The 24,451-nt window shown below is 38.2% G+C and overlaps 3 protein-coding genes across 5 annotated transcripts in view; 1 reads left to right on the plus strand and 2 right to left on the minus strand.

Annotated features, from left to right (window-relative positions):
• Positions 1-24,451, minus strand: part of LOC132663126 (olfactory receptor 13C9) — a 205,549-nt gene that overhangs the window by 63,286 nt on the left and 117,812 nt on the right. For 2 of the 3 annotated variants that reach the window (XM_078436627.1, XM_078436626.1), the window contains one exon: positions 3,094-3,167. The gene's annotated coding sequence lies outside the window, so the exon portion shown is untranslated. Of the gene's footprint in view, positions 1-3,093; positions 3,168-9,233; positions 9,346-24,451 lie in introns of those variants that run through there. The other variant, XR_013551709.1, reaches the window with a different exon arrangement.
• LOC132677051 (olfactory receptor 13C7-like) lies at positions 11,977-12,915 on the plus strand. The gene has a single exon (XM_078436150.2). The coding sequence runs from the start codon at positions 11,977-11,979 to the stop codon at positions 12,913-12,915; it is 939 nt and encodes a 312-aa protein (XP_078292276.2).
• Positions 18,667-19,629, minus strand: LOC144614046 (olfactory receptor 13F1-like). The gene has a single exon (XM_078436149.2). The coding sequence runs from the start codon at positions 19,627-19,629 to the stop codon at positions 18,667-18,669; it is 963 nt and encodes a 320-aa protein (XP_078292275.2).

The raw sequence follows: 24,451 nt of genomic DNA on the forward strand, positions 1-24,451 counted from the left end.
AAAAATTCTGATGTAACAGATAAGTTCACAATTGGTTACTACTTAGTTTTCACTGGAGACTAAGGTTTCTAAGAGTTAAAATTCTGCTAAATGTAATTAGACTGATAAAAAGAAGGAAAGTAACTCTATACGTAGAAAAGTAGGAGATACGTAAAAAAGATACAAGGAATGGGAATACATTTTTGTTGAAAGAAAAAGAAAGTAATTTTGTCCTAAATGAGACTAGTTGTTTGGAGTAAAAAGGGGGTTAGGTTCAAAATCTGAAAGCAAAGAAAAGGTGTAGAAAGTTTGTGAAGGCAAATCTTTGGAAAGAAATTTTATATGTGGTCAGAATGGACTAAGTTTAAAATAAATGGATTTTAAAAGTACACTGGTATATAGAGTGGGAGAGAGCCAAAGCATAAGAGACTCTTAAAAACTGAGAACAAACTGAGGGTTGATGGGGGGGTGGGAGGGAGGGGAGGGTGGGTGATGGGTATTGAGGAGGGCACCTTTTGGGATGAGCACTGGGTGTTGTATGGAAACCAATTTGACAATAAATTTCATATATTGAAAAAAAAGTACACTGGTATCAGATTAAAATTCTTCCTTACTCTCTATTAAAAAGGCAAAGTTTACTTGGATTGTTGGTATGCTTTTGATTTAAAAAAAAGAAGAGGTAAACAAAGGTTTTTACTCCTTTTGTCTGCCCAAAAAGATGGAAAAAAATATTTTAACCAAAGGGCAGGACAGCAGGACAGCATGCCCTTTTGAATTGTTTTACTCAAGCCTTGGTTGAAATTGCTCCTCCTCTGATCCAAAGGCTGGGGAGATGGTGACAATGTCCTTGATGCCAGTCTCCAAATGTTCCACATTTGTGTTCTTTCTATTTAGCAAAGGAATGGATGCCTGTGCCATGTAAGGGATATATGACTATAATATATAAAGGGCTTTTACTGAAATACATAGGAGCCATTTTGCTAAGCTTAACCCAATGTATGCCAATTCATGACAACCTAGATACTCTAAAATGGGCATCCACATGGTTGCAACATATTTATGTGGGCACTGTTGAAAAAGGCAAGGGAATAGACCTTGACTTTGGCCCTTTTAGCCCGCTTGATGACCAATTCTATCCTCACACACACACACAAAATTGGTTTTCACCAGCCTTTTAACATATATTTGTAAAAGAGGATTACTTTTGTGCCAAAATAAAATTAGTGCACCTTCCTACAATCAGGGAAGTCCTGCTTGGTCACAATCAATACCCCCAAAGTCCCACAAGCAGAAAATTGAGGGATAGAAGAAATCAAGGAAGACAAGGTCAGCTCTCAGAGACAGGGTCAAGCCTGGATAATAGTGACTGCTCCCAGCATCTCACAAAACTGACAAAGCTTTTGGCTGCCAGTCTCATAGCCAGCCAAAATGTAGGGCCAGGAGATGAGGCTTCTCCTGGCCAAGTATGGAAAATTAAGTGATGCCTCTTCTTCCTTTTTCCTACAGATGTACAATTCCCTAACCAAGGCCAATGTCTCCTTTGGGAGGCATTCTGAATAATTGGGATGATTTTTGATCCATAAACACTGAAGAAAAAAGAAAGGCAACTCATTAATTATTATGGGGCTGGAGGTCCTTTAGGGCACTTCTAGTTTTCTACTGGGGCCCAGGTAATTCCATACCAAGATCCTAATTGGGATTATGACCATCCCATTAAGAAATGGTATTGTCACCACTTCCGAGTTTGTGCTTTAGAGAAATAAAGGAGATCTAAATTGAAGTCCTTAAATTATGCTAAATTAGCCACTATTTTACAAACATAGAATGAGAGCCCAAAGGCCTTCCTGGAGAAGTTGAGAGAGGCTCTTCTCTCTCAATATATGGCTATCTTCACTGACACCCCTAAGGCTGAGACAATTTTAAAGGACAAATTTGTCACTCAGTTGGCCCCAGATATTCAGAGAAAGCTGTAAAAATTGGCTGTTGTCCTAGAAGGGACCCTGGAGGAGCTCTTACAAGCTGCCAGTCGAGTATATTACAACTGAGATCAAAATCAAAAAAACAAAAAACAGGAAAGGAGGCTTAATAAAAATCTAAGGCCTTAGTTGTGGCCTTGCACACTATGTCAGACCAGACTTCCAGAGGTCCTGGCACCAAATGCCACTTATGTGGTCAGGCAGTGCACCAGAAACAAGACTGCCCTCAGAAGGGACAATAGAAGTCAAAGCCCTGCAAGCCATGCCCCTTATGTGGAGACCATCACTGGAAGTCTGAATGCCCTCAGTGACCTCTATCTGTGAAGGCTCAGACAACCAATGTCCCTAGAATGGACTGATGGGACCTGGGGCACTTCAGGGTGCTCCAACTGTCTATTGGAAGCCCAGAACTCAGGTAACTCTGGAAAACTCAGTAACTAAAAACCCGGTTCATCTCCTTCTTGATACTGGAATCACCTTCTGTCCTCCTTTCCACTCCAGGTCAACTACCCAAATGCAGCCTGACGATTAGAGGCATCTCTGGAAAACTTATAACTAAATTTTTCTCTCAGCCCCTGGACTGAATATGGGGAAAACTAATTTCTTCTCATTCTTTCTTGATAATACCAGAGAGCCTTGCTAGGAAGGGACAATTATAACTGAATTAGAGACTATAGTGCTACTAACTCCAGGACAATAAACAATTGTGTGAGTTTTGGAGAATTACTGGATATTGTAGGCTGTAGATACTGGGATTCAGGAAAATAGCTTGCCCACTATATCAGTTATTAAAGGAGGCTCAATCCCACCTACTCTCCCAAGGCAAGGAACTGGGGTCTGACTCATGGACACTGTCTCCAGCCCTTGGAATGGTTACAAACAGAACAGGGGCAATTACTATTACCTAGCTCACAGAGCTAAAAGATCAGTAGAGCACTGCATCAGGCCTTTAATTTAGGGAGGGATAAAACTTATCAAATGGCCCAAAATATGTTTACTGGGAAGAATTTGTCAAGGAAAGTTCAGCAAGTAGTATCAGCCTGTGTAGAAATAATCCTTTCAGCCACAAACTTGTTTGCCCAGCCAATCAAGGAACTGGAGACTATTCAGGGAAGACTGATAATTAGGTTTCACTCACGTGCCAAGATCAAAGGAATTTCAACATCTGTTGGTATGGGTTGATACTTTTACTAATTGGGTAGAGGCCTTCCCCTAAAAAAAATGGAAAAAGCACAAGAAGTAATAAAAGTTCTGCTTTATAAAATAAAGGTTCAGCTTACCTACAAATGTGCCAATTAATAAGGGTAAACAGCTGCCTCGACTCTTTCTCTGATAGGACTCCCAGCTCTTAAAAAAAAAAAAAGTTTTACACCTCAAAATAAAGCGAACTGTCTGCTTGAACTCAGCAAAACCTTAAATAAAACCACACAAGCATTAGATGCTTAAATAAAGTTAGGGCCGGACTCTTGGAGAATACCATTGATGCACTATTGATTACTTATGGCTCCTCCACCACCTGGGTTATGTGAGATTCCCTGACATGTTATTTCAATATAACTGATAATTCTCACAGAGTTTTATAACTGATAGATGACATGTGGGCATTACTGGACAAAGTTAGGGTCTCTCCTGGATTGTTTGACTGGTTTGGGAACTGGGGACATTATCTTTAAGATGCCATCTTGTTGGTCAGTATAATCTTTACATTGTGCTTTTCTCTTTGTGTCTGCCAATGTGTGTGCTGCCTCATGCCTGCCAGCCTTCCTGTAGAACCACATCGTGGGCCACTCAGCTGAACAACTCTAACTGCTGTACCCCCACACTGTCCCTTATCATCTTGAAGAAGCCAGAATGGTCATTGTCACTGTCCTAACTGCTGTTAAGGAGCCCTATTCCAGGGGATGAATGAAAAGGGAAAGTGTTAACATTAGGCAGGGAGAGATAAGGAACCTACAGGGAGGCAGACTACAGATGCAAGTGGGAGGCTGAAGAAGCAGATGGGGTTCTGCCCTCATGAAATCCTTTATGGGTGCCCTCCCCCCATTATTAAAGGCATAAGGGTGATCTAAATGAGATAGGCAATTTAACCCTAAGGCAACAGATGCGAGCCCTTGGCTCTACCCTAACCACCTTACACCACTGGGTTAGGTTTTGGCTTTGCAAACAATGATGAAAACTAGTTTTTTTTTCTTTCATATAACCATGTTAACATAAATATTTTTGCATTAATGCAAATTCTTCAAAAATATTATTTAATAGTTGTAAAATAGTCCATCAAATGATATACTATGATGATTTCATAATTCCCCCTCATCAAAATAGAAAAGTATGGAAAACTACAAAGGTAGCAGGCAGGAAGATGGCAGTATAGTAGGAGGACACTAGACCTATCTCATCCCACAAACACAGCTAGATAACTATCAAATCATCCTAAATAACCCAGAATCAACCTAAAGACTGCCAGAACAAATTCCACAACTAAAAGGAGAGAATAAGAAGGTAAGAAGAAGAGAGAGCTGGTTTGGGGTGAAAAGGATCTGAGATGCTGCAGAGGGGAGGGAGCCTTGATCATGGAGGAATGCAAGAGAGAGAGGAACACACAGGGAAACACACAAGGAGAATGTTTCCCCAAAGCCATTGGCTGAGAAAACCAAAGGGCCTGAATTTAATAAGTTCTTGCAACCAGTGTGGCCTAAAGCCTAGAGTTTTAAAGGTCAGCAGGCTTGGCTGGGATAGAGCCCAAAGGGTACTGCACTGCTCCTGGAGAGAAGGCAAGAAAACAATCCAGGGACAGATGGCATGGAAATAGCAATCTGAACAAAATCTGGCACACACAGTGAGGAGATTATTCACTCTTCTAGGAGTGCGTCCCTGAGTGGCTGTGTTCATAGTGACACCTGCTTTTCAGAAGAAGGAAAAGCAGATTAGCTATCCTAATACATAGATATCAATGGTCATTATATCAAAATCTCATACTGAGACAAATTAAAAGATCCAATTATATTAAAATTGTAGGCTAGATTATACTAATTCCACTTAATATTCCTCACATGTTAAAAAGGAATATTACAAAAACTGTGAAAAATCACAAAAATATTGCAATAAAGTAGCAAATACTAATCAAATTTATACTATGATTATACTGGTATAAAGAAAAAATAGTGTGTGGTCTAGAATAAAAATATAAAAATAAAAACAGTTCAAAGAGATGGGATGACTAGGATTCTATTAGGATTGATCTAGTATTATTTGTGTAACAAAATGAAAAACAAATTCTTGGGAAAAGTTTAACTCTTCTGCGACCTTTTGGACATATTCTGATTCTAATCCCAGCTTCTGTAGAAGCCATCAAAGACAGCCATACTCAATGAATACTCCAATAAATGTATGGCTGGGGAAGATTCTCTTTAAGTGAAGATAATTGGGTCTTTAGAATCTGCAGAAGTCAGGGATTTTGATCTCTAGAGAATCCTAAGTTTCTGATTCACAACCTTAGGGATTGAGGAAGTTTGTAAAAAAATGGGTGCTAAATTAATTCCAAGAGAAGCTGAATCTCTCGAGTAAGCATCAACATTAGAACAAGTCCTGGGAAACCAGAGTTGCATCATGGATCCTTATTTTTAATATGTTTTCTTTCCTTGACACCTTCTTAGGAAAATTCATATTCAAACCAATTGCCTGGTTGTAGCAATTCTTCCTCACATTTCTTTTTAGGAAGAACAACCATCTTTCAAATTGAAAATCTTCTGGTCTCATCTGAAAAATGCAAATGGAATTCAAATTCCTGGAAATGTTTTCTATTACTTAATAGAATGGAATGGTGAGAATGGCTTTAAAACACAGACAGAAGGTAAGATAAAGAGAAAAGTTTTACTCAAATCATTTCCAAAGGAAAACATCCTATCAATAAATATAAAGATTTGTTTTTGTTGAGGTGATCACAGCTGGTGGGATTTTGAAAATATGTATATATGTGTAAAGGAAAAAAATACAAAATTCCAAGCACCAACTTCAAGAGCAGGATATTATTTAAATTTCTTTAAAGATCCCAAACTACTACATGGAAGAGACTACTGAGGAAGGGAATTTGCCCGTAATGCAAACAGGTCTAATAATAGACCCTTAATAATAAGTGAAAAGCTACTGTATTCAAGTATAAAGTTCAATAAATCTTATGTAAAAATCATCTGGAGAAAGGGTCCATAATAATTTATATATTAATCACAAACTGTGCTCAGTAGGGGTTTGAGGAAACTTGTAATTAAAGGTGTTGATTGTAAAAACAGGATTAGAAACCAAATATATGTAACAGGGTGCTGAAGTAATTATAAGTGTTAATTTGAGCTGTAGGTGTCCAAAGCAAAAGAAGAAATACTATTTTTTTTAATCTCCTGCATATGTAACAAATCAATTCTACCACTCTATGCTTTAATTGTCCACACTAGACCTGAAAGGAATTTTTGGCCTTTTTCACAATTTATTTCATTATTGTGGATAGTGTCTTCATAAGTGGAAGACAATAAATGCCTTCAATGCTTTCCAGAGATTTCAATATATTTTTATGTATATTTTTATCATTTGGATGCTTGAAAGTTAAGTGCATCATATTAAATAGTGGTTTTATAAGAATAAATGTTATCAATAAGTAAATAAAGTATAGTGCTAAAACCGGGTTTTGGAAGCATAAGGTTTTAATTTGTAACGTTTATTTATTTTTTGAGAGAGAGAGAGAGAGAGACAGAGCATGAGTGGGGGAGGGGCAGAGAGAGAGAGGGAGACAGAGAATCCAAAACAGGCTCCAGGCTCTGAGTTGTCAGTACAGAGCCTGATGCGGAGCTCGAACTCACGAACCGTGAGATCATGACCTGAGCCGAAGTCAGACGCTTAACTGACTGAGCCACCCAGGCACCCCAATATAAGTTTTTAAATCATACTTCTGGTATTTACCAACTATAAGGCATAAAAAACCAGGTGTTGTATGGAAGTACTGAATCACTAAACTGTACACCTGAAACTAATATTACATTGTAAGTTAACTAACTAGAATTTAAATAAATACTTTTTTAAAAGATAGTGATCATTGTACTTAACCTTTGAAATTTCAAAGTAATTTCCTCATTGGTAAAATTCATAATAATATTTGGCTTATTTGGAAGATTACATGATAAAAATGATATGAAGTGCCTCATACTAGGACATCACATGAAAATTTTTCTTCTCTTTGTAAGCTAAAATAATACATCTTTCCTTGTGGTATATTAATTAAAGAGTAGAGTCTATAAAATCTATAAATTGAGACAGGATATCCATTCATTTTTGTACAGTATCCATTGTCTTAATTGATATCTTTAGAAGAGCTGGAGAGGATGATAGGATTACTTCCTTTAGTGAGAATTTAGAGTGCAGATAGTATGTGTTTTTCAGTGAAAACTCTTAGTACTTTAACTATTAGATCTTCAAGTAGCTAAGTCAATAAAACAAAATAAAAATTTATAGAAAGTTAGAAATTTCCTTCTAAAAAGTTAGACAGCTTGACTTCTGGCTTGAATAAAATGTCACAGACTTCCTTAGGACTGTTACAACACTAAAACAGTGCCCAGATAAAGTCCCAGCACATTGAACCACAGAGATGTTAATTCTTATAAAACACCAGGGGTTGGGAGAGGGGGATTAGAGGTTGGCTAGGATCCAGGTGTTCAGATCCTTTACAAATAGGAATGTCGTCTTCTAAATGATATTTCCATGCTAGGCATCAACAGACCACAATCTCTTTTGACAAAATATGATTAAGTGAAGAACTCAAGTCCCTCATCTTGGCATACCTCCAAAAAACAAAAAACACTGTTTATTGGAAGATTTTTGAGAGTAGGGATTATAAATGCTCTCTGGAAATCGGAAATACTGGGTTCCTCCCAATAACTGGATAGGACACACCAGTACAGCTTAGCCTCAATGTGTATGTAGTTTCTAGAAAATTAAGATAATCACTATACAACTTAAATTATTTTAGCATACTTTGTTCTGCTTCCTCCTTTTAAATAATATTCTTTCTTTATGAATATCAATTTTAAGTTTTGGGTAATTCAGAAAAGTAGAAGAAAGGTCTCTAGGTAACCATTAATGTTTTAGGTATTTCTAGTCTTTCTACACTGTCTAGGCTATCTTGGTTTAGGTTTCAGTTTTGCAGAAAAGAAAAAAAAATGACTGTTTTTTTGTTTGTTTCCAACTTAATCATTCTAATATAATTTAAACATCTTTGTTTTAATACAAAGTTGTCACAAATGTCATATAAGAAGTGCATAATGGCCCATCAAATTAGTGTGCCATGATTATTTAACAATTCCCCTGCCATGAGTTAAAAATGAAAAACTATTTCAAAAGATAATATCCAATAATGGCAAGGATTTAGCAAAGAATTATCCAATATACATTTTGCATGGAAAGTGATTTATTAGAAACTATCAAGAATCTTAAATTTTTCCATTCTCTTGTCCCCAGGAAACTATTTTAGTGAAGTAAGCTAAAATGAAGAAATCATTTGTCACAATGCTATTAAACAAGAGTGTTTGTCCATTGCTTCTTAAAAGTTGCACTAATATTACACGAGTAATGAAAGTAATTTCCTCTCACTGTCCACTATTCCTCCCCCATCACCACCACCATTTGAAACCACTAAAGCACACTGGTGGTTTCTCTTATAAATGTTTGCAAGTGATTTTTTTTTTTTTTTGCAGCAACTGTCTCTGAACTATCAGTATACCAGATGTACACCATCATTATTTGCTACAAGTCATTTCCAAATAGGAATCACCTTCTTGGTGATGTTCCTAGGAAAGAAAGGAGAGGGCATCTGACATGATTCACATTTTCCCTGAAACAACAGATCCAAGACAACTGATGCTCCTTCAAAGACTCTATCAAAATTTTATTTTCAGGTTCAGAGTAGGTTGATATATATATCTCCAGTCAATCAAATTCCAAACTTAATACCAAATAGAAGTATATCCTGCCCAACCCAGCCCTTCCTACCCTCTTTGTAATGTATGCCTGCAAAGCCTGGTACAGCTTGAATTGCATGAGAACCCTTCTTTCCATAGCCAATAGGCGTATAAATATTGTATTATGCTGATTAACATGATTTGCCATTGTAAACTGGAGTTGTCATAGAAAGGAGCATAACCTGTTGGCAAAAGGTGATCACAGAAAGAAATGGCCAAGACTATATCAGAAACAGGGCCTTCTTTAATTTTTTCAATGTTTATTTGACAGAGAGAGAGAGTGTGGGAGAATGGGCAGAGAGGGAGAGACAGGATCCCAAGCAGGCTCTTCTATGTCAGCACAAAGGCTGATACAGGGCTCGATGCCACCAACTGTAAGATCATGACTGGAGCTGAAACCAAGAGAAGGATGCTTAACTGGGACACTCAGACGCACCACATAGCCTTGTTTAAAAATACTAACTAGAGGGGCACCTGTTGGTTCAGTCAGTCGAGACTCAGACTCTTAATTTTGGCTCAGGTCATTATCTCATGGTTCATGAGATGGAGCCCCACTTCAGGCTCTGTGCTAATAGTGTAGAGGGTGCTTCGGATTCTCTCTTTCTCTCTCTGCCCCTACCTCACTCACACCCCCTCTCCATCTCACTCAAAATAAATAAACATTTTTTAAAAAGCACTAGTAAGAAAATTATCGATTGGATCAAATTTTTTTTTCCTCTAGGGATTGTTTTAAGTTAGGTAGAATACCTTGAGAATGAAAAGTGTTTTCAAAATTATGTTCTTTGATTTATTTACTGTAAAAAGGTCAGCTACTAATATCTACTCTTTAAATTTTTTCAAATTAAAGTTATTTGCTCCATGCTCTATGATGCACAATTCAGATGCTTGAGCTGACCTCAAATTCCTCTTTTGGAAAATATTCACCATAATTGCAAATTCAACAAATGGAAGAGAAAGGACTTTAATATGGACAGAAACAACAGACTCTATTGTATGTAGTTTGATTGCTTGTATATCTAAAATCTAAAGAACACAAAACTGAGTGTAATACACTCACACAGATGTCTCAACTCCAAGTGTCACAGAATGTTCAGTTTTGCATTGTCTACTATTTGATTACAGTCCTACATACAAGGGAAGCAGTAGTGGCATTTTCTGCAATAGCATTGGGGAGAAATGGTCTAAAAGGCCTTGATATTCATGTGAGTTCTGCAGACATAAACAGCATCTGGAAACATGTTAATAAATTCAGACCTTATAATCCAATTCAGACCCACTGATTCAGAATCCTTTACAAAGATTCTCCTATCCGAATTGTGTGTGTACTAAAATTTGGAGGCACTTCACTAGACAGGTGGTTTTTTTTCACAAGGCACATTAGAATCATCTGGAGAACATTATCTAGAAAGATGTCTGATTCCCACTCCTTAGATAATTCACATAATTCTGAGAGGGCAAGAGCATGTTGTTTAAAAAAGGCAGGTGAGGGGCGCCTGGGTGGTTTAGTCGGTTAAGCGTCCGACTTCAGCTCAGGTCACGATCTTGCGGTCCGTGAGTTCGAGCCCCGTGTCGGGCTCTGGCCTGATGGCTCAGAGCCTGGAGCCTGCTTCTGATTCTGTGTCTCCCTCTCTCTCTGCCCCTGCCCCGTTCATGCTCTGTCTCTCTCTGTCTCAAAAATAAATAAAACGTTAAAAAAAATTTTTTTTAAATAAAATAAAAAAGGCAGGTGAGGGGCACCTGGATAGCTCAATTGGATAAACTTCTGACTTCAGCTCAGGTAAGGATCTTGGCAACTTGTTTGAGCCCCAAATCTGGCTTTCTGCTGTCACCCCTGAGCCCACTTTGGATCCTGTTTCCTTCCCCTTCTGCCCCTCCTCCACTAGTGCTCTCTCTCAAAAATAAACATTAAAAAAAATAAAAATACAGGGTGCCTGGGTGGTTCAGCTGGTTAAGCACCCGACTTCAGCTCAGTCATGATCTCACAGTTCGTGGGATCCAGCCCCATGTCGGGTTCTGTGTTGACAGCTCAGAGCCTGAAGACTGTTTCAGATTCTGTGTCTCCCTCCCTTTCTGCCCCTCCCCCATTCACCCTCTATCTCTATCTCTCTCTCTCTCTCTCTCTCTCTCAAAAATAAACATAAAAAAATTTTTAATATATAGATAAAATAAAATAAGTAAAACTGGCAGGTGTTGGGGTGCCTGGGTGGCTCAGTCAGTTAAGCGTCTGACTTCAGCTCAGGTCATGATCTCACGGTTTGAGAGTTCAAGCCCGGCGTCGGGCTCTGTACTGACAGCTCAGAGCCTGAAGCCTGATTCACATTCTGTGTCTCCCTCTGTTTCTCTGACCCTCCCCAACTCATGTGCATGCGCTCTCCCTCTCTCTCTCAAAAATAAACATTAAAAAATGTTTTTTTAAACTGGCAGGTGCTATACAGTTAGAAAATAAATTGGAATAGTGGATCACACTCTGTTTTTATATACATTTTACCTCTATGAATTTCACTTTCCTCAGAGAATTATAGTGATGATAAAATGAGCAATATGTGTGAATATATTAGTAAATTATAAAACCCTGAACTAATAATATTGTTTATGACTTCCATGAAATAAAATCAAATACATAGTTATTTATAACAGATGAAGCATACTCTCTCCAAAATGATGATATTCAAAGTGTAGGCTGTGGGTCCAAAGAATAGGAAATAATAGATGTTTGTTAAGATGCAAATAGTTCTTTCCTGCCTCAGAACTGTGTATCACTATCTCAGGAAATGGAATACAAGAGCCTATATTTTTAAAGAGCTGGTCGATGTAATTATTACACGTCTTCAATCCCTTCCTATATGTACCAGAAGAGAAATTCAAAACGCTAAACTCAGAGCTCTTAGCACCACTCCAGCTAGTGTGGACACACTTGGTGCCCCTCCCCCAGTGATCTCTCACTGCACATGGTAATATGCACTGACGCGTTATGCTCACATGCAGTTTTCTCTTCTGGATTACTCCAGGTATAGAAACATAAAATGGACAGGACGAACTGGACAGAGATTGAGTTCATTCTGCAGGGACTTTCTGAGTACCCCAAAGTGGAAAAACTCCTTTTCGTCATGTGCTTGATGATGTACCTGGTGATCCTGCTGGGGAACAGCACCTTGATCATACTAATTCTCCTGGATTCCCGCCTCCATACACCCATGTACTTCTTCCTTGGTAATCTTTCCCTCCTAGACATTTGTTACACGTCCTCCTTTACCCCCTCAGTGTTGATTCACTTCCTATCACAGAAAAAAACCATCTCCTTCCTTAGATGTGTTGTTCAGATGTCTGTCTCCTACACTATGGCATGCACAGAATGCGTGCTCTTAGCGGTGATGGCATATGACCGTTACGTGGCCATCTGTAACCCTCTGAGATACCCCATCATCATGAGCAAGGCACTTTGTATTCAGATGGCAGCCCTCTCCTGGGGAATGGGCTTTCTCAATTCACTGATAAAAACTATACTTGCAATACGGTTGCCCTTTTGTGGAAAAAATGTCATTAACCACTTTGTTTGTGAAATAATGGCTTTTGTCAAGCTGGCTTGTGCAGATATTTCCTTGAATGAGATTGCTATAATGTTGGGCAATGTAATATTTTTATATATTCCATTATTGTTAATTTGCATCTCCTACATTTTCATCCTATCTACTGTACTAAAAATGAATTCAGCAGAAGGAAGAAAAAAAGCTTTTTCTACCTGTTCAGCCCACTTAACAGTAGTGACCATGTTTTATGGGACAATCCTCTCCATATATATGAAGCCAAAGTCCAAAGACTCTGCTATTGACAAATTGATTGCTCTGTTCTATGGAGTAGTCACTCCCATGCTCAATCCTATCATCTATAGCCTGAGGAACACAGAGGTGCTTGGAGCTTTGAGAAAATTGATGAGTAGACACTGGTTCTGGAGAAAAGGATGAAAAACTTACATCTTCGAGTTCATGCACCAAATAAACTCATATATTTGAGGAAAAGGCTTTTATTTAAAACATAGCAAAAGAAATAAAGATTGTATGTAGGATCACAGAATTTAGGAGTTGGAAAGAAATTTCAAGATACTTATCTAGCTTTCCCTTTTTATGAAAATGACTGTTACAAAAATGTAGACACAACTAGTATAAGTACTAAGAGTAAAATTTAAGGAATAAGAAAAAAGATGTAATTAAATGTTTCCAGGAAAATCCAGTACAGATTCTCTTCAACTGATGGAGTTATGTCCTGATAAACCCATCAAAATTTGAAAATATCATTAGTCAAAAATGCCTTTAATACACCTAATCTACTGAACATCATAGCTTACCTTGAAAATGTGCAAATGCTTACATTAGCCTATAGTTGGTCAAAACCATCTCATACAAAGCCTATTTGCAATAGAGTGTTGAATATTTCCTATAACGTATTGAGCACTGTACTGAAATTGAAAAACAGAGTGGTTGTATGGGTATGAAACAGTTGAGTGTATCAGTTGTTTATTCTTGTGATCATGTGGCTCAGACTGGAAGCTGGGGCCACTGCCACTGCCTAGCGCAACAAGAATATCATACCACATGTTACTAGCCCAGGAAAAGACCACAATTTAAATTTTAAAGTGTGGTTTCTACTGAATGCATATCACTTTCACATCATCATGAAGTTGAAATATCCTATGTCAAACCATTTTAATGTATGGACCATCTGCATGTATGTCTGCTGAACAAGTAAAATATGTATTTTTCAGTTCCCCTTTGAGAGAACTACTTGAATTTTTGTGTTTGTTTGTCTGTTTGTTTGTTACTGCTTTTTATTTTACCCAAGGACTTGACCTGACTCCAACCTAATTTTTCAGGTACATATTTCCCCTTCTTTCCCTCCTCATGTTTCTCCCATGTTTGAACAAGCTGTGCTACATTCACTATTACTTCTCCAATTATATCATGTTCTTTACACCTAAAGACAACAGCATATGCCACTGCATCTCCATCCTCACATTTCTCTTTCTATGGTAACAGCCTAGCAATCTTATTAAGCACAATTCAAGTGTGAGATCTTCTACAAATCCTTCCAAAGTTTGCCCGCTTACTTATTCCCTCCTTTATGCTGTCCTGAACTTTATCTGTTATGGCTATTTTCCTTTTATACTATAATCATTTGTTCATTTCTGAAATCCACCCAATGGCAGAACTCACTGTTCTCTGTATGAAGTCTAATGTCAAATAAAGTTAAACAGTAGGCAGTAACTAATTACTTATTTAACATTTTGAAATAATAGTAAAATATAGTCTAAGTACTTGATTTAATACAGGGATATAAGAAAACTTGAATTTATGTATTATTTCATTGACTAAATAACACATCAAAAAGTTATGGATAAAATATCAGCTAATATTAAATGTACAGAAATGTAAGGGAAGATAAAAGAAAGATAAATATACTCAAGAGGTCATTTGTGGGGTGCCTGGGTGGCTCAGTTGGTTGGGTGTCCAACTTCGGCTCAGGTCATGATCTCACAGCTCCTGGGTTCAAGCCCTGCGCTGGGCTCTGTGCTGACAGCTCAGAGCCTGGAGCCTGCTTCGGATTCTGTGTCTCCCTCTCTCTCTGCCCCTCCCCTGCTCACACTCTGTCTCTCTCTCTCTCTCTCAAAAATAAATAAACATTAAAAAAGAAGTCATTTGGTCTGGGTAAGGCAAAAATCATATCAGTGTATACTTATTCTGTAATGAGCAACTGCTGAAAAAAATATCTATCAATTGTATAAACACTTCTTAAGGAATACTGAGAATTTCACTCTATCAAAAGCAATAATCTTATTTTAAATATTTCCTTTCAAAGAAATGCCCTTGAAATTGCTAGCAAATAATAATTGTACTTTTATTTTTTATGTGATTACCTAACATCTATTTGTATGTAATACAGGTGAGTTGCCTGGTACAGTCCCACAGCCTGAGCTGGATGAGGAGAGTGGCTCTGCTCAAGGGCCACCCAGCAAAGGTTTCAACAACCCAACAGAGTTCAGAAAGGAATCCCTGCTTGTTCTGCCCAGCAGGATGTTTGGGGCCTAATGGAATAAGTAAAAGGTCAACATGAAAGGGAGGCCCAGTTCAGGTAGTCAGAACCCAGTAGAATCAAAAGGACACCCATATATGGAATGACTCAGCTCAGACTGTCAGAGAAAGAGGGAAAGACAGAGAGAGAAAGAGATAACTTGGGGTATTTTATGCTTATATCCCTAAACACTACCAGAGTGATAGGCTAGACTTGTAACACACTCATAGATGTTTCTCAATACATTGAAATCATAGGTAGATTCAAATATTTTTTAATTTTTATTTATCTGAGGGAGAGAGACAGAAAAAGAGAGAGGGAGAGAGACTGTCAGTAGGGGAGGGACAGAGCGAAAGGGAGACACAGAATCTAAAGCAGGCTCCAGGCTCTGAGCTGTCAGCATAGAACCTAACACGGGCTCGAACTCACAAACCAGAGATCATGACCTAAGCCGAAGTGGGATGCTTAACTGACTGAGCCACACAGGCACCCTGAAATCACAGGTAAATTCAAACTAACTGAAACTAGAGTCTAGCAAGAAAAAAAAAAAAAAAAAGATCAAAATCTGACTCTGCCAAAATGATACACCTATCATCCTAGCTAATTCACAGGTGGTCTTTTGGAATTAGCATATTTGCTAACTTGTAAATAATTTTAAATAATTATTATAAATATATTGATAGATTAAATAAACTTCCCATTTTATAGACAAAGAAATTGGATTAGGATGTTTAAGAAATTGCTTAAGATTGGGGTGCCTGGGTGGCTCAGTTGGTTAAAAGTCCTACTCTTGATTTCAGCTCAGGTCATGATCTCATGGTTCATGGGATAGAGCCATGCATTGCATTGCAGGGGATAGTCAGCATGAAGCCTGCTTGGGATTCTCTTTTTCTCCCTCTCTCTCTACCATCCCCCTGGTTATGTGCGTGTTCACACACTATCTCTCTCAAAATAAATAAATAAACATTAAAAAAAAGAAATTGCCTAAGATCACTAAGCTTATATAGACACCCCAAAAAATTGTAATTCTTTTTATTTAATTTAAATTCAGGTTATTTAACATATAGTGTAGTATTGGCTTCAGGGGTAGAATTTAGTGATTTATCATTTACACATAACAGTCATATGTAACACTCATCCCAAGAAGTGTCCGCCTTAAAGTCCATCACCCATTTAGCCCATCCCCCCCACCTCCCTCCCAGCAACCCTCAGTTTGTTCTCTGTATTTAAGAGTCTCTCATGGTTTGCCTACCTCTCTGTTTTTATCTTATTTTTGCTTCCCTTCCTTTATGTTCATCTCTTTTGTTTCTTTTCTTTTTTTTTTAACGTTTATTCATCATTGAGAGACAGAGTGAGACAGAGCAAGAGCATGGAAGGGGCAGAGAGAGGAGGAGACACAGAATCTGAAGCAGGCTCCAGGCTCTGAGCTGTCAACACAGAGCCTGGTACAGGGCTTGAACTCACAAACCACAAGATCATGACCCGAGGAGAAGTCGGATGCCCAACCGACCAAGCCACCCTGGGCCCCATTATCTGTTTTGTTTCTTAAATTACACGTATGAGTGTAATCATATGATATTTGTATTTCTCTGCCTGACTTACTTTGCTTAGCATAATACACACCAGTTGCATCCATTTCACAAATGTCAAGATATCATTCTTTCTGATCACCAAGTAATATTCCATTGTATATACATACCATTTTCTTTTTACCCATTCATCAGTCAATGGATATTTGGGCTCTTTCAATAATTTAGCTATTGTTGATAGTGCTGCTATAAACACTGGGGTGTATGTGCCCCTTTGAATCAGCATTTCTGTATACTTTGGATAATTTACTCTAGATCCCATGTGTACTATTCTTTCACCTTTACCACAGTTCTGACCAATAACAGGAAAACATAACCAAAAAGATAATTGCCCTAAATTACCCTAGAAAACATCATCCACACCTAGTACTCAATTTACATCTCTTTGCAAAAGATTTCGCAACATATATATAGCTTTAGACCTAATTTTTTGCCTAGATTTCACAAATCTGTCTTCTCCTGTAAGTCTAACCATCAATGCACAGCCAACTAGTCAACCGACTTACATCCCTATCTTTGTGAAGTCATCATCCTTACGCTACTCGTGTCATCCAATCAACGACTGCATCAGAGTTCTTTACTTACACCAATGGACCAATCATCTTTGATGACTGTTTATTCATATCTGAGAAATCAAATCCAGCCCTACAACCTGGTAATTCCCATATTCATCCTATCTTCTCCATACCATTGCTTTCTGGATCCAAGCCATCACAATTTTATTGACTCTTGTGACAACTTCATGATAAAGAGCAAATAAGTTTTGCACACTGACTTCACATTTAGTCATCTAGTCCAGAAAGGACATACAAATGTTACAAATACTGACGAGTGTACATTTTTAAGTTCTTTGTATATTATGGCTTATACAATAAGATATGTCATATATTTCAGCATTTCTCACCATTTTAGTGGGTTTGGGATACTGTATATTTTATAATATAAATATATCATGTATTTTGTTTCTAAATGCTTATAGCTTCATTTATACCCTTGGATCTAAGCATCTAGGTGTCAGGGGAAAGCACAATAAAAAAGGGAAGGGTGCTTGTAGTTTCACTGAAACATCCTGCAGCTTCTTTGAATTTACGAAATTAATGTCAGCACTCGAAGACCAACAACAAACTGCTAAACTCTCTGATATTTTTGCATACTAGCATCCCTCTACCCCATCTCTATTCAGTATATATTTGTGCAGGCCTTCTCCATTTGTACATAGACATTCACATCACACACATCTATCTGCATCCACAAATATTTCCACACATGTAAAACACAGTTATACTTTGTAGAATATGCAATTACTCCCATTAAATTTAGCAATGCTGAAAAGAGGTTGTAGTGGTTTCCTAATACTACCATAACAAAATAGCAGATTGGATTGCCTGAACAACAGAAATTGACTTTCTCATAGTTCTGGAGGGTAGACCAAGATTAAAGTGTTGGCAGATTTGATTTCTTCTGAAGCCTCTCCCTGGCTTGCAGATAGCCATTTTCTTGCTAGGTCTTTTCCCCTGTGTGTGAGAAAACCTCGAGTACCCATGTGTGTCTAAATTTCTTAAATTTTTTCTTATAATGACATAAGTCCAATTGTATGAGGGCCCACACTGATAGCCTCATTTTAACTTAATCCCACTTTAAAGGCCTTATCTCCAAATGTAAATACATTCTGAAGTACTGGTGGGTTAGAGCTTCAACATAAGTTTTGCAGGGACACAATTCAGCCTAAAACAAAGGTTAATCATAAATTATCTAAAAAGTCTACTATAGTTATTACATTTGTATATTACATGCACATAATTTTGAATACTAACAATACACTAGCTTAATGTTTAAAGCTATACTTACACTCTATAACCCAAAATAAAATTGAAGTTTGTCATCAAAAGTCTATTTATGTAAGATTTCAGATATGTTTATGTAAGATATGTCTATATTACCTTAGAGTTTCAGCAGTCAGTCAAGGAGGGAACTTAGGAAATCTTTAAAATGAGTGTCTTCCCCTATTATCCCAGTTTTCTGGTGTGTATTGACCACATCAATACACCCCTTAGATTAATGTTATGATTTGCTATGGGGGATTAAAAAAGCACACAGAGGGTTCCTAATCAGCAATTTTTTCACAGCTGCTTTTACCTCTTTGTTCCGTAAACTATAAATGATAGGATTCAACATGGGGGTTAATCCAGCATATACCAAAGCCATAAATTTGTCTATTTCCTGTGAATCTACAGCGGAGGGCTTCAGGTACATGGAGAGAGCTGTCCCATAGAACAAAACCACCACAGTCAGGTGGGCTGCGCATGTTGAAAAGGCTTTGCTTCCACCATCCACTGAGCTGATTCTCAGGATGTTGGAGAGAATGAATGCGTAAGAGACACAAATGAGGAGCATCGGCATAGGAAGAAGAAGTATGCTGATCACCAGCATGATTAACTGCACCCTGGAAGTATCCACACAAACTAGTTTCAAGACAGCCAGAATTTCACAAGTGAAGTGATTGATGATGCTACTTCCACAGAGAGACAGCTGCAGCACAGATACTGTTTCCACCAGGGCGGTGAGGCAGCCTGTCATCCAGGAGCCAGCGGCAATCTGCACACAAGCCCTCTTGTTCATGATGATGGGGTATCTCAGAGGGTTGCAGATGGCCACATACCGGTCATACGCCATCGTGGACAGGAGCACACACTCAGTGGAGCCCATGGCAAGAGAAAAGTACATCTGAGTGGCACATCCTGAGAATGAGATGGTGTTTTTCCCTGAAACAAAGTTTGTCAGCATTGGAGTGAGAGCAGAAGAGGTGTACCAGATGTCTAAAAAGGAGAGGTTGCTGAGGAAGAAGTACATGGGTTTGTGTAGGTGGGAATCCAGGATGGTGATGGAGATCAGAATGATATTACCCAGCAGGGTGATCAGGTACATCAGCAAGCACAGCACAAATATGATGACCTCAACTTTGGGGTAAGGAGTAAACCCCAGGAAAATAAAATTGGAAATGACTGTCAAGTTTGCCTTGACCATTTTATGCCTCTTTCTTTATCTGTAGTAGTGAATAAAAATATACATTGTACATATATGAAAATTAAATTCTACCATCTTTCAAGGGGATTAGTTAGGGGTACTTTACAAGGATCATTATTCTGGCAATACCATGCTAATTATTCACTCATTCATTCATTTGTTGATTATACTACAAGTCACTGAAGATCTCTTTGAATTACCTAAAAACCTACTCTTGGGCAGCTCAGAATAAAATATCATGCAGTCAAGTAAAGAAATAAATACAATTAACATCATATAAATACACCCTCGGGTACCATGAGAACACAGAGGGTAAGAATCTGAGCTCTGTGTTAGGAACCCTGGTCAGTGAGACATTGTGACACTTAGTTTAATCAAAAAAGGCATTAGACCTGGGGCACCTGGGTAGCTCAGTTGGTTGAGCTTCAGAATTTTGGTTTTGTCTCAGGTCATGATCTCATGGTTCATGAGTTCAAGCCCCACATGGGTTCAGTTTGAGCCCAGTGTCGGCTCCATGCTGGCAGCATGGAGACTGCTTGGGATTCTCTCTCATTCCCTCTCTGCCCCTCATCTGCTTGCACTGTCTCTCTCAAAATGAATAAACAAACCTTTTTTAAAAATGCATTAGTCTTAATCGAGTTAAAGACCACAGGAGGTTTGCTGGGAAAAGAAAAAAAAAATTGTAAAAGTTAAATCCCGAAAGGATTTAGTTGCATTTCATATACCTACTAATTATGTAATATAACAGATGGATATCTGTAAACTAAGGAATATAAATAGAAGATAAACATGCATCCAATCACTATAGCATGTATTTGTGGTCTTTCCAAATTTTTTCTTGTGGTTGACTTCGCGTTTCATAGTGTTGTGGTCTGAAAATATGCAAGGTATGATCTTGATCGTTTTGTACTTGTTGAGAGCTGATTTGTGTCCTGGTATGTGATCTATTCTGGAGAATGTTCCATGTGCACTCAAAAAGAATGTGTATTCTCCTGCTTTAAGTGAATTGTCCTGAATATATCTATTAAGTCCATCAGGTCCAATATGTCATTAAAAGCCATTGTTTCCTTGTTGGTTTTCTGTTTAGATCATCTGTCCATTGTTGTAAGTGGGGCATTGAAGTCCCCTACCATTATGGTATTATTATCAATGAGTTTCTTTGTTTGTGATTAACTGATTTATAAATTTGGGTTCCCACATGTTAGGGGTATAAATGTTTACAATTGTTAGATCTTCTTGGTGGATAGATGCATTAATTATGATATAACACCCTTCTTCATCTCTTGTTACCATCTTTATTTTAAAATCCAGTTTGTCTGATACAAGTATGGCTACTCCAGCTTTCTTTTGGTGAGCATTAGCATGATAGATGGTTCTCCATACCCTTATTTTCAATCTGAATGTATCTTTAGGGTGTAAATGGGTCTCTTGTAAGCAGCATATAGATGGGTCTCATTTTCTTATCCATTCTGATACCCTATGTCATTTGATTGGAGTGTTTAATCCATTGAGCTTAGGTGAGTACTGAAAGATATGAATTTAGTGCTATTGTGTTGCCTGTAGAGTTGGAGTTTCTGGTGATGTTCTCAGGTCCTTTCTAGTCTTTGTTGCTTTTGGTCTTTTTTTTTTGTTTCATCTTTTCTCCACTCAGAGAAATCCCCTTAAAATTTCTTGCAGGGCTGTTTAGTGGTCACAAAATCCTTGAGTTTTTGTTTGGGAAACTCTTTATCACTCCTATTTTGAATGACTACCTTGCTGGATAAAGAATTCTTGACCACATAGTTTTTCTGATTCAGCACATTGAATATATCTTGCTACTCTTTTCTGGCCTGCCAAGTGTCTGTGATTAGGTCTGCTGTGAACCTGATCTGTCTTCCCTTATAGGTTAAGGACTCTTTCCCCTTGCTGCTTTCATAATTCTTTCCTTGTCTGTGTATTTTGTGAATTTGACTATGATATGCCTTGGTGTTAAGTTTTTGTTGAATCTAATGGGAGTTCTCTGTGCTTCTTGGATTTTGATATCTGTGTCTTTCCCCAGATTAGGAAAGTTTTCTGCTATAATTTGCTCACATAAACCTTCTACCCTTTTTTCTCTCTCTTCATCTTCTGGGACTCCTATGATTCTTATGTTATTCCTTTTTAATAAGTCACTGATATCTCTAATTCTTGTATCGTGCTCTTTTCCCTTAGTTTCCCTTTTTTTCCTGCTTCATTATTCTCCACAATTTTGTCTTCTATATCACTGAGTTGCTGCTCTGCTTCATCCATCCTTGCTGCCATGGCATCCATTTGAGATTGCATCTCGGTTATAGCAATTTTAATTTCGTCCTGACTAGATTTTACTTCTTTTATCTCCACAGAAAGGGACTCTATGCTTGTTTTAACCCCAGCTAGTATTCTTATTATCATGGTTCTAAATTCTAGTTCAGACATCTTGCTTATATCTGTGTTGATTAAGCCACTGGCTGTCATTTATTCCTATTCTTTGTTTTGGGGTGAATTCCTTCATTTTGTCGTTTTGGAGGAAGAAAGTGAATTAATAAAATTTAAATTTAAATTTAAAAAATTAAAAACACAGAAAAACTCAAATAAAGAAAGCTATATCCTAAATATGTTTTGGACTGGTTCTTGAAAGAAGCTTTATAGAATAGAGAAACAAATTGAAAGATTAGAAAAGAAAAAAAAGTAAGAAAAAATTTAAAAATTAAAAAAATGTATATAATTAAATATAATAAAATGAAATGAAGAAAGTTAAATAGAATTTAAAAATTATGAAAAAGTAAAAAAACAGTAAAAAGAATTTTTTAAATTGTTTTCATACAGAAAATAAAAATAAAATTTTCTTTCTGTATCCAAGAAAAAGACAAGAAAGGAGAAAAAATAAAACAATTTAAACAAAGAAGAAGAAAAATAGATGAATCAGCAAACATAATGAAACCCGAATTAAGTTACATCCAGTTTCCCCTAGAACTCAAACTATGAAGTCCTCCATAGTCTGTACACCAAGCAGGTGGAGAGACTTGTGCTCTTCTAGGGGATGTGCTTGGAAGGCGCAGTTGGGCATGACTTGGTGTAACAGCTCCATTCTCCACTAGGTGGCGCTGCTTAGCTTATTGGGGTGAATCTGTGGCATGCATGCCCTTGTGCCGGAGAGGTGGAAATGGCTTCACCCAGCTCTGATACAGGAACTTTGCACTCTCACCGACCCACAATCAAGCACCCCTCCTTTGTCTCAGGCTTTTATCCATTCCCCCACTTCTACCTTGTCTGTGTCCATGCCATCAGCCTGCCAGGTGGTACCTCCCCCACAGTTTTATCTCAGGTGGGGCTGTGCTTCCAAGCCCCTCACTTCAGAGAACCCTGTGGTGTGGATCCGCTCTAACACTCCGGAGGAGGGTCTCGCTGAGCAATGGCTGAATGTCAGCTTGCCCTAGAAAACATTTGTGGGCCTGTGCTGTGGCAGAAGTCCAAAGATTATGGCCAGGTGCTGGCTTGCCCCAGGTAACAATTGTTCGATCACACAGCAGCAAAGGTTCAGAGATTATGGCAAATCACAACACACAGCGAGAGTCAGGTTTCACTGCACTCTGGTATCCTTGTCCCAATACCAGCAAATGTGGCTATTCTCTGGGGTCCACTAGGACATTTACCTGTGGGGAGGCTGTATGGCACTACCAAACGCCCTCCAAGCAGGGGAACCACTTCTCCCTGTGTGGCCCACAGACCCCTTGGACCCCATTGCCCACTCATTGGGAATCACCCTGCTTCCTCACCAGAGCATGGCCAGATATTAAGCTCTGGAATTTCTGACTCTACACTCCACAGTTTGTAGAATACTAATGGCATTGAAACCTTCTTCTTTGTCCCCGTCATTGGTTTTGAGGTACAGATTTCTTGTTCAGTCCCTTGTGAGAGTTTCCATTCTTTCTCTTTCTCTCCAGCTACTTTCAGGGAGAGCGCTTTTCCTGCACTCTTCTGCGCACCACCTTCTCTCCAATTTTCTCTGTCCTCTCTCTGCAAAAACAGCTCCCTACCTTCTGCAGCTTTTCTCTCCCCTAGTTTACCTCTCTGCACCGCGTACCTGCAGAGTTCTGTGGCTCAAGTTATGCAAATTGTTGTGTTAATCCTCAGACCAATTTCCTAGGTATGCAAAACGGTTTGGTGCTGATCTAGCTGCATTTCAGGAATGAGACAAGCTGAGAATTTCTATGCTGCTCTGCCATCTCGAAAGAAAAACAACATCTATTCTTTTGAAACTTCCAAAAAATAGAAATGGAAGGAAAATTTCCATATCCATTCTATGAGGCCAGCATTACCTTGATTCCAAAACCAGACAAAGACCCCACTAAAAAGGAAATTAGAGACCAATATCCTTAATGACATGGACGCAAAAATTCTCAACAAGATATTAGCAAATAGAATCTAACAGTACATTAAAAGAACTATTCACCATGATCAAGTGGTATTTATTCCTGGGATGCAGGGGTGGTTCAATATCCACAAATCAATTAACATGATGTATCACATTAATAAAAGAAGGGATAAGAACCATATGATCCTTTCAATAGATTCAGAAGAAAACACTGACAAAATACAGCACCCTTTCTTGATAAAACCCTCAAGAAAGTAGGGATAGAAGGAACATACCTTAACATCATAAAAGCCATATATGAAAGACCTTTAGCTAATATCATCCTCAGTGGGGAAAAACTGAGAGCTTTCCCCCAAAGATCAGGAACACGACAGGGATATCCATTCTCACAGTGTTGTTCAACACAGTAGTGTAAGTCTTAGCCTCAGCAATCAACAACAGAAAGAAACA

Source organism: Panthera onca, chromosome D4 (genome assembly GCF_046562875.1).
Source record: "Panthera onca isolate mPanOnc1 chromosome D4, mPanOnc1 haplotype 2, whole genome shotgun sequence".
Lineage (NCBI taxonomy): Eukaryota > Metazoa > Chordata > Mammalia > Carnivora > Felidae > Panthera > Panthera onca.

Bases quoted from the DNA above. Each gene is read 5' to 3' on its own strand.
- LOC132677051 (XM_078436150.2), top strand. From the start codon at position 11,977: ATGGACAGGACGAACTGGACAGAGATTGAGTTCATTCTGCAGGGACTT.
- LOC144614046 (XM_078436149.2), bottom strand. From the start codon at position 19,629: ATGGTCAAGGCAAACTTGACAGTCATTTCCAATTTTATTTTCCTGGGG.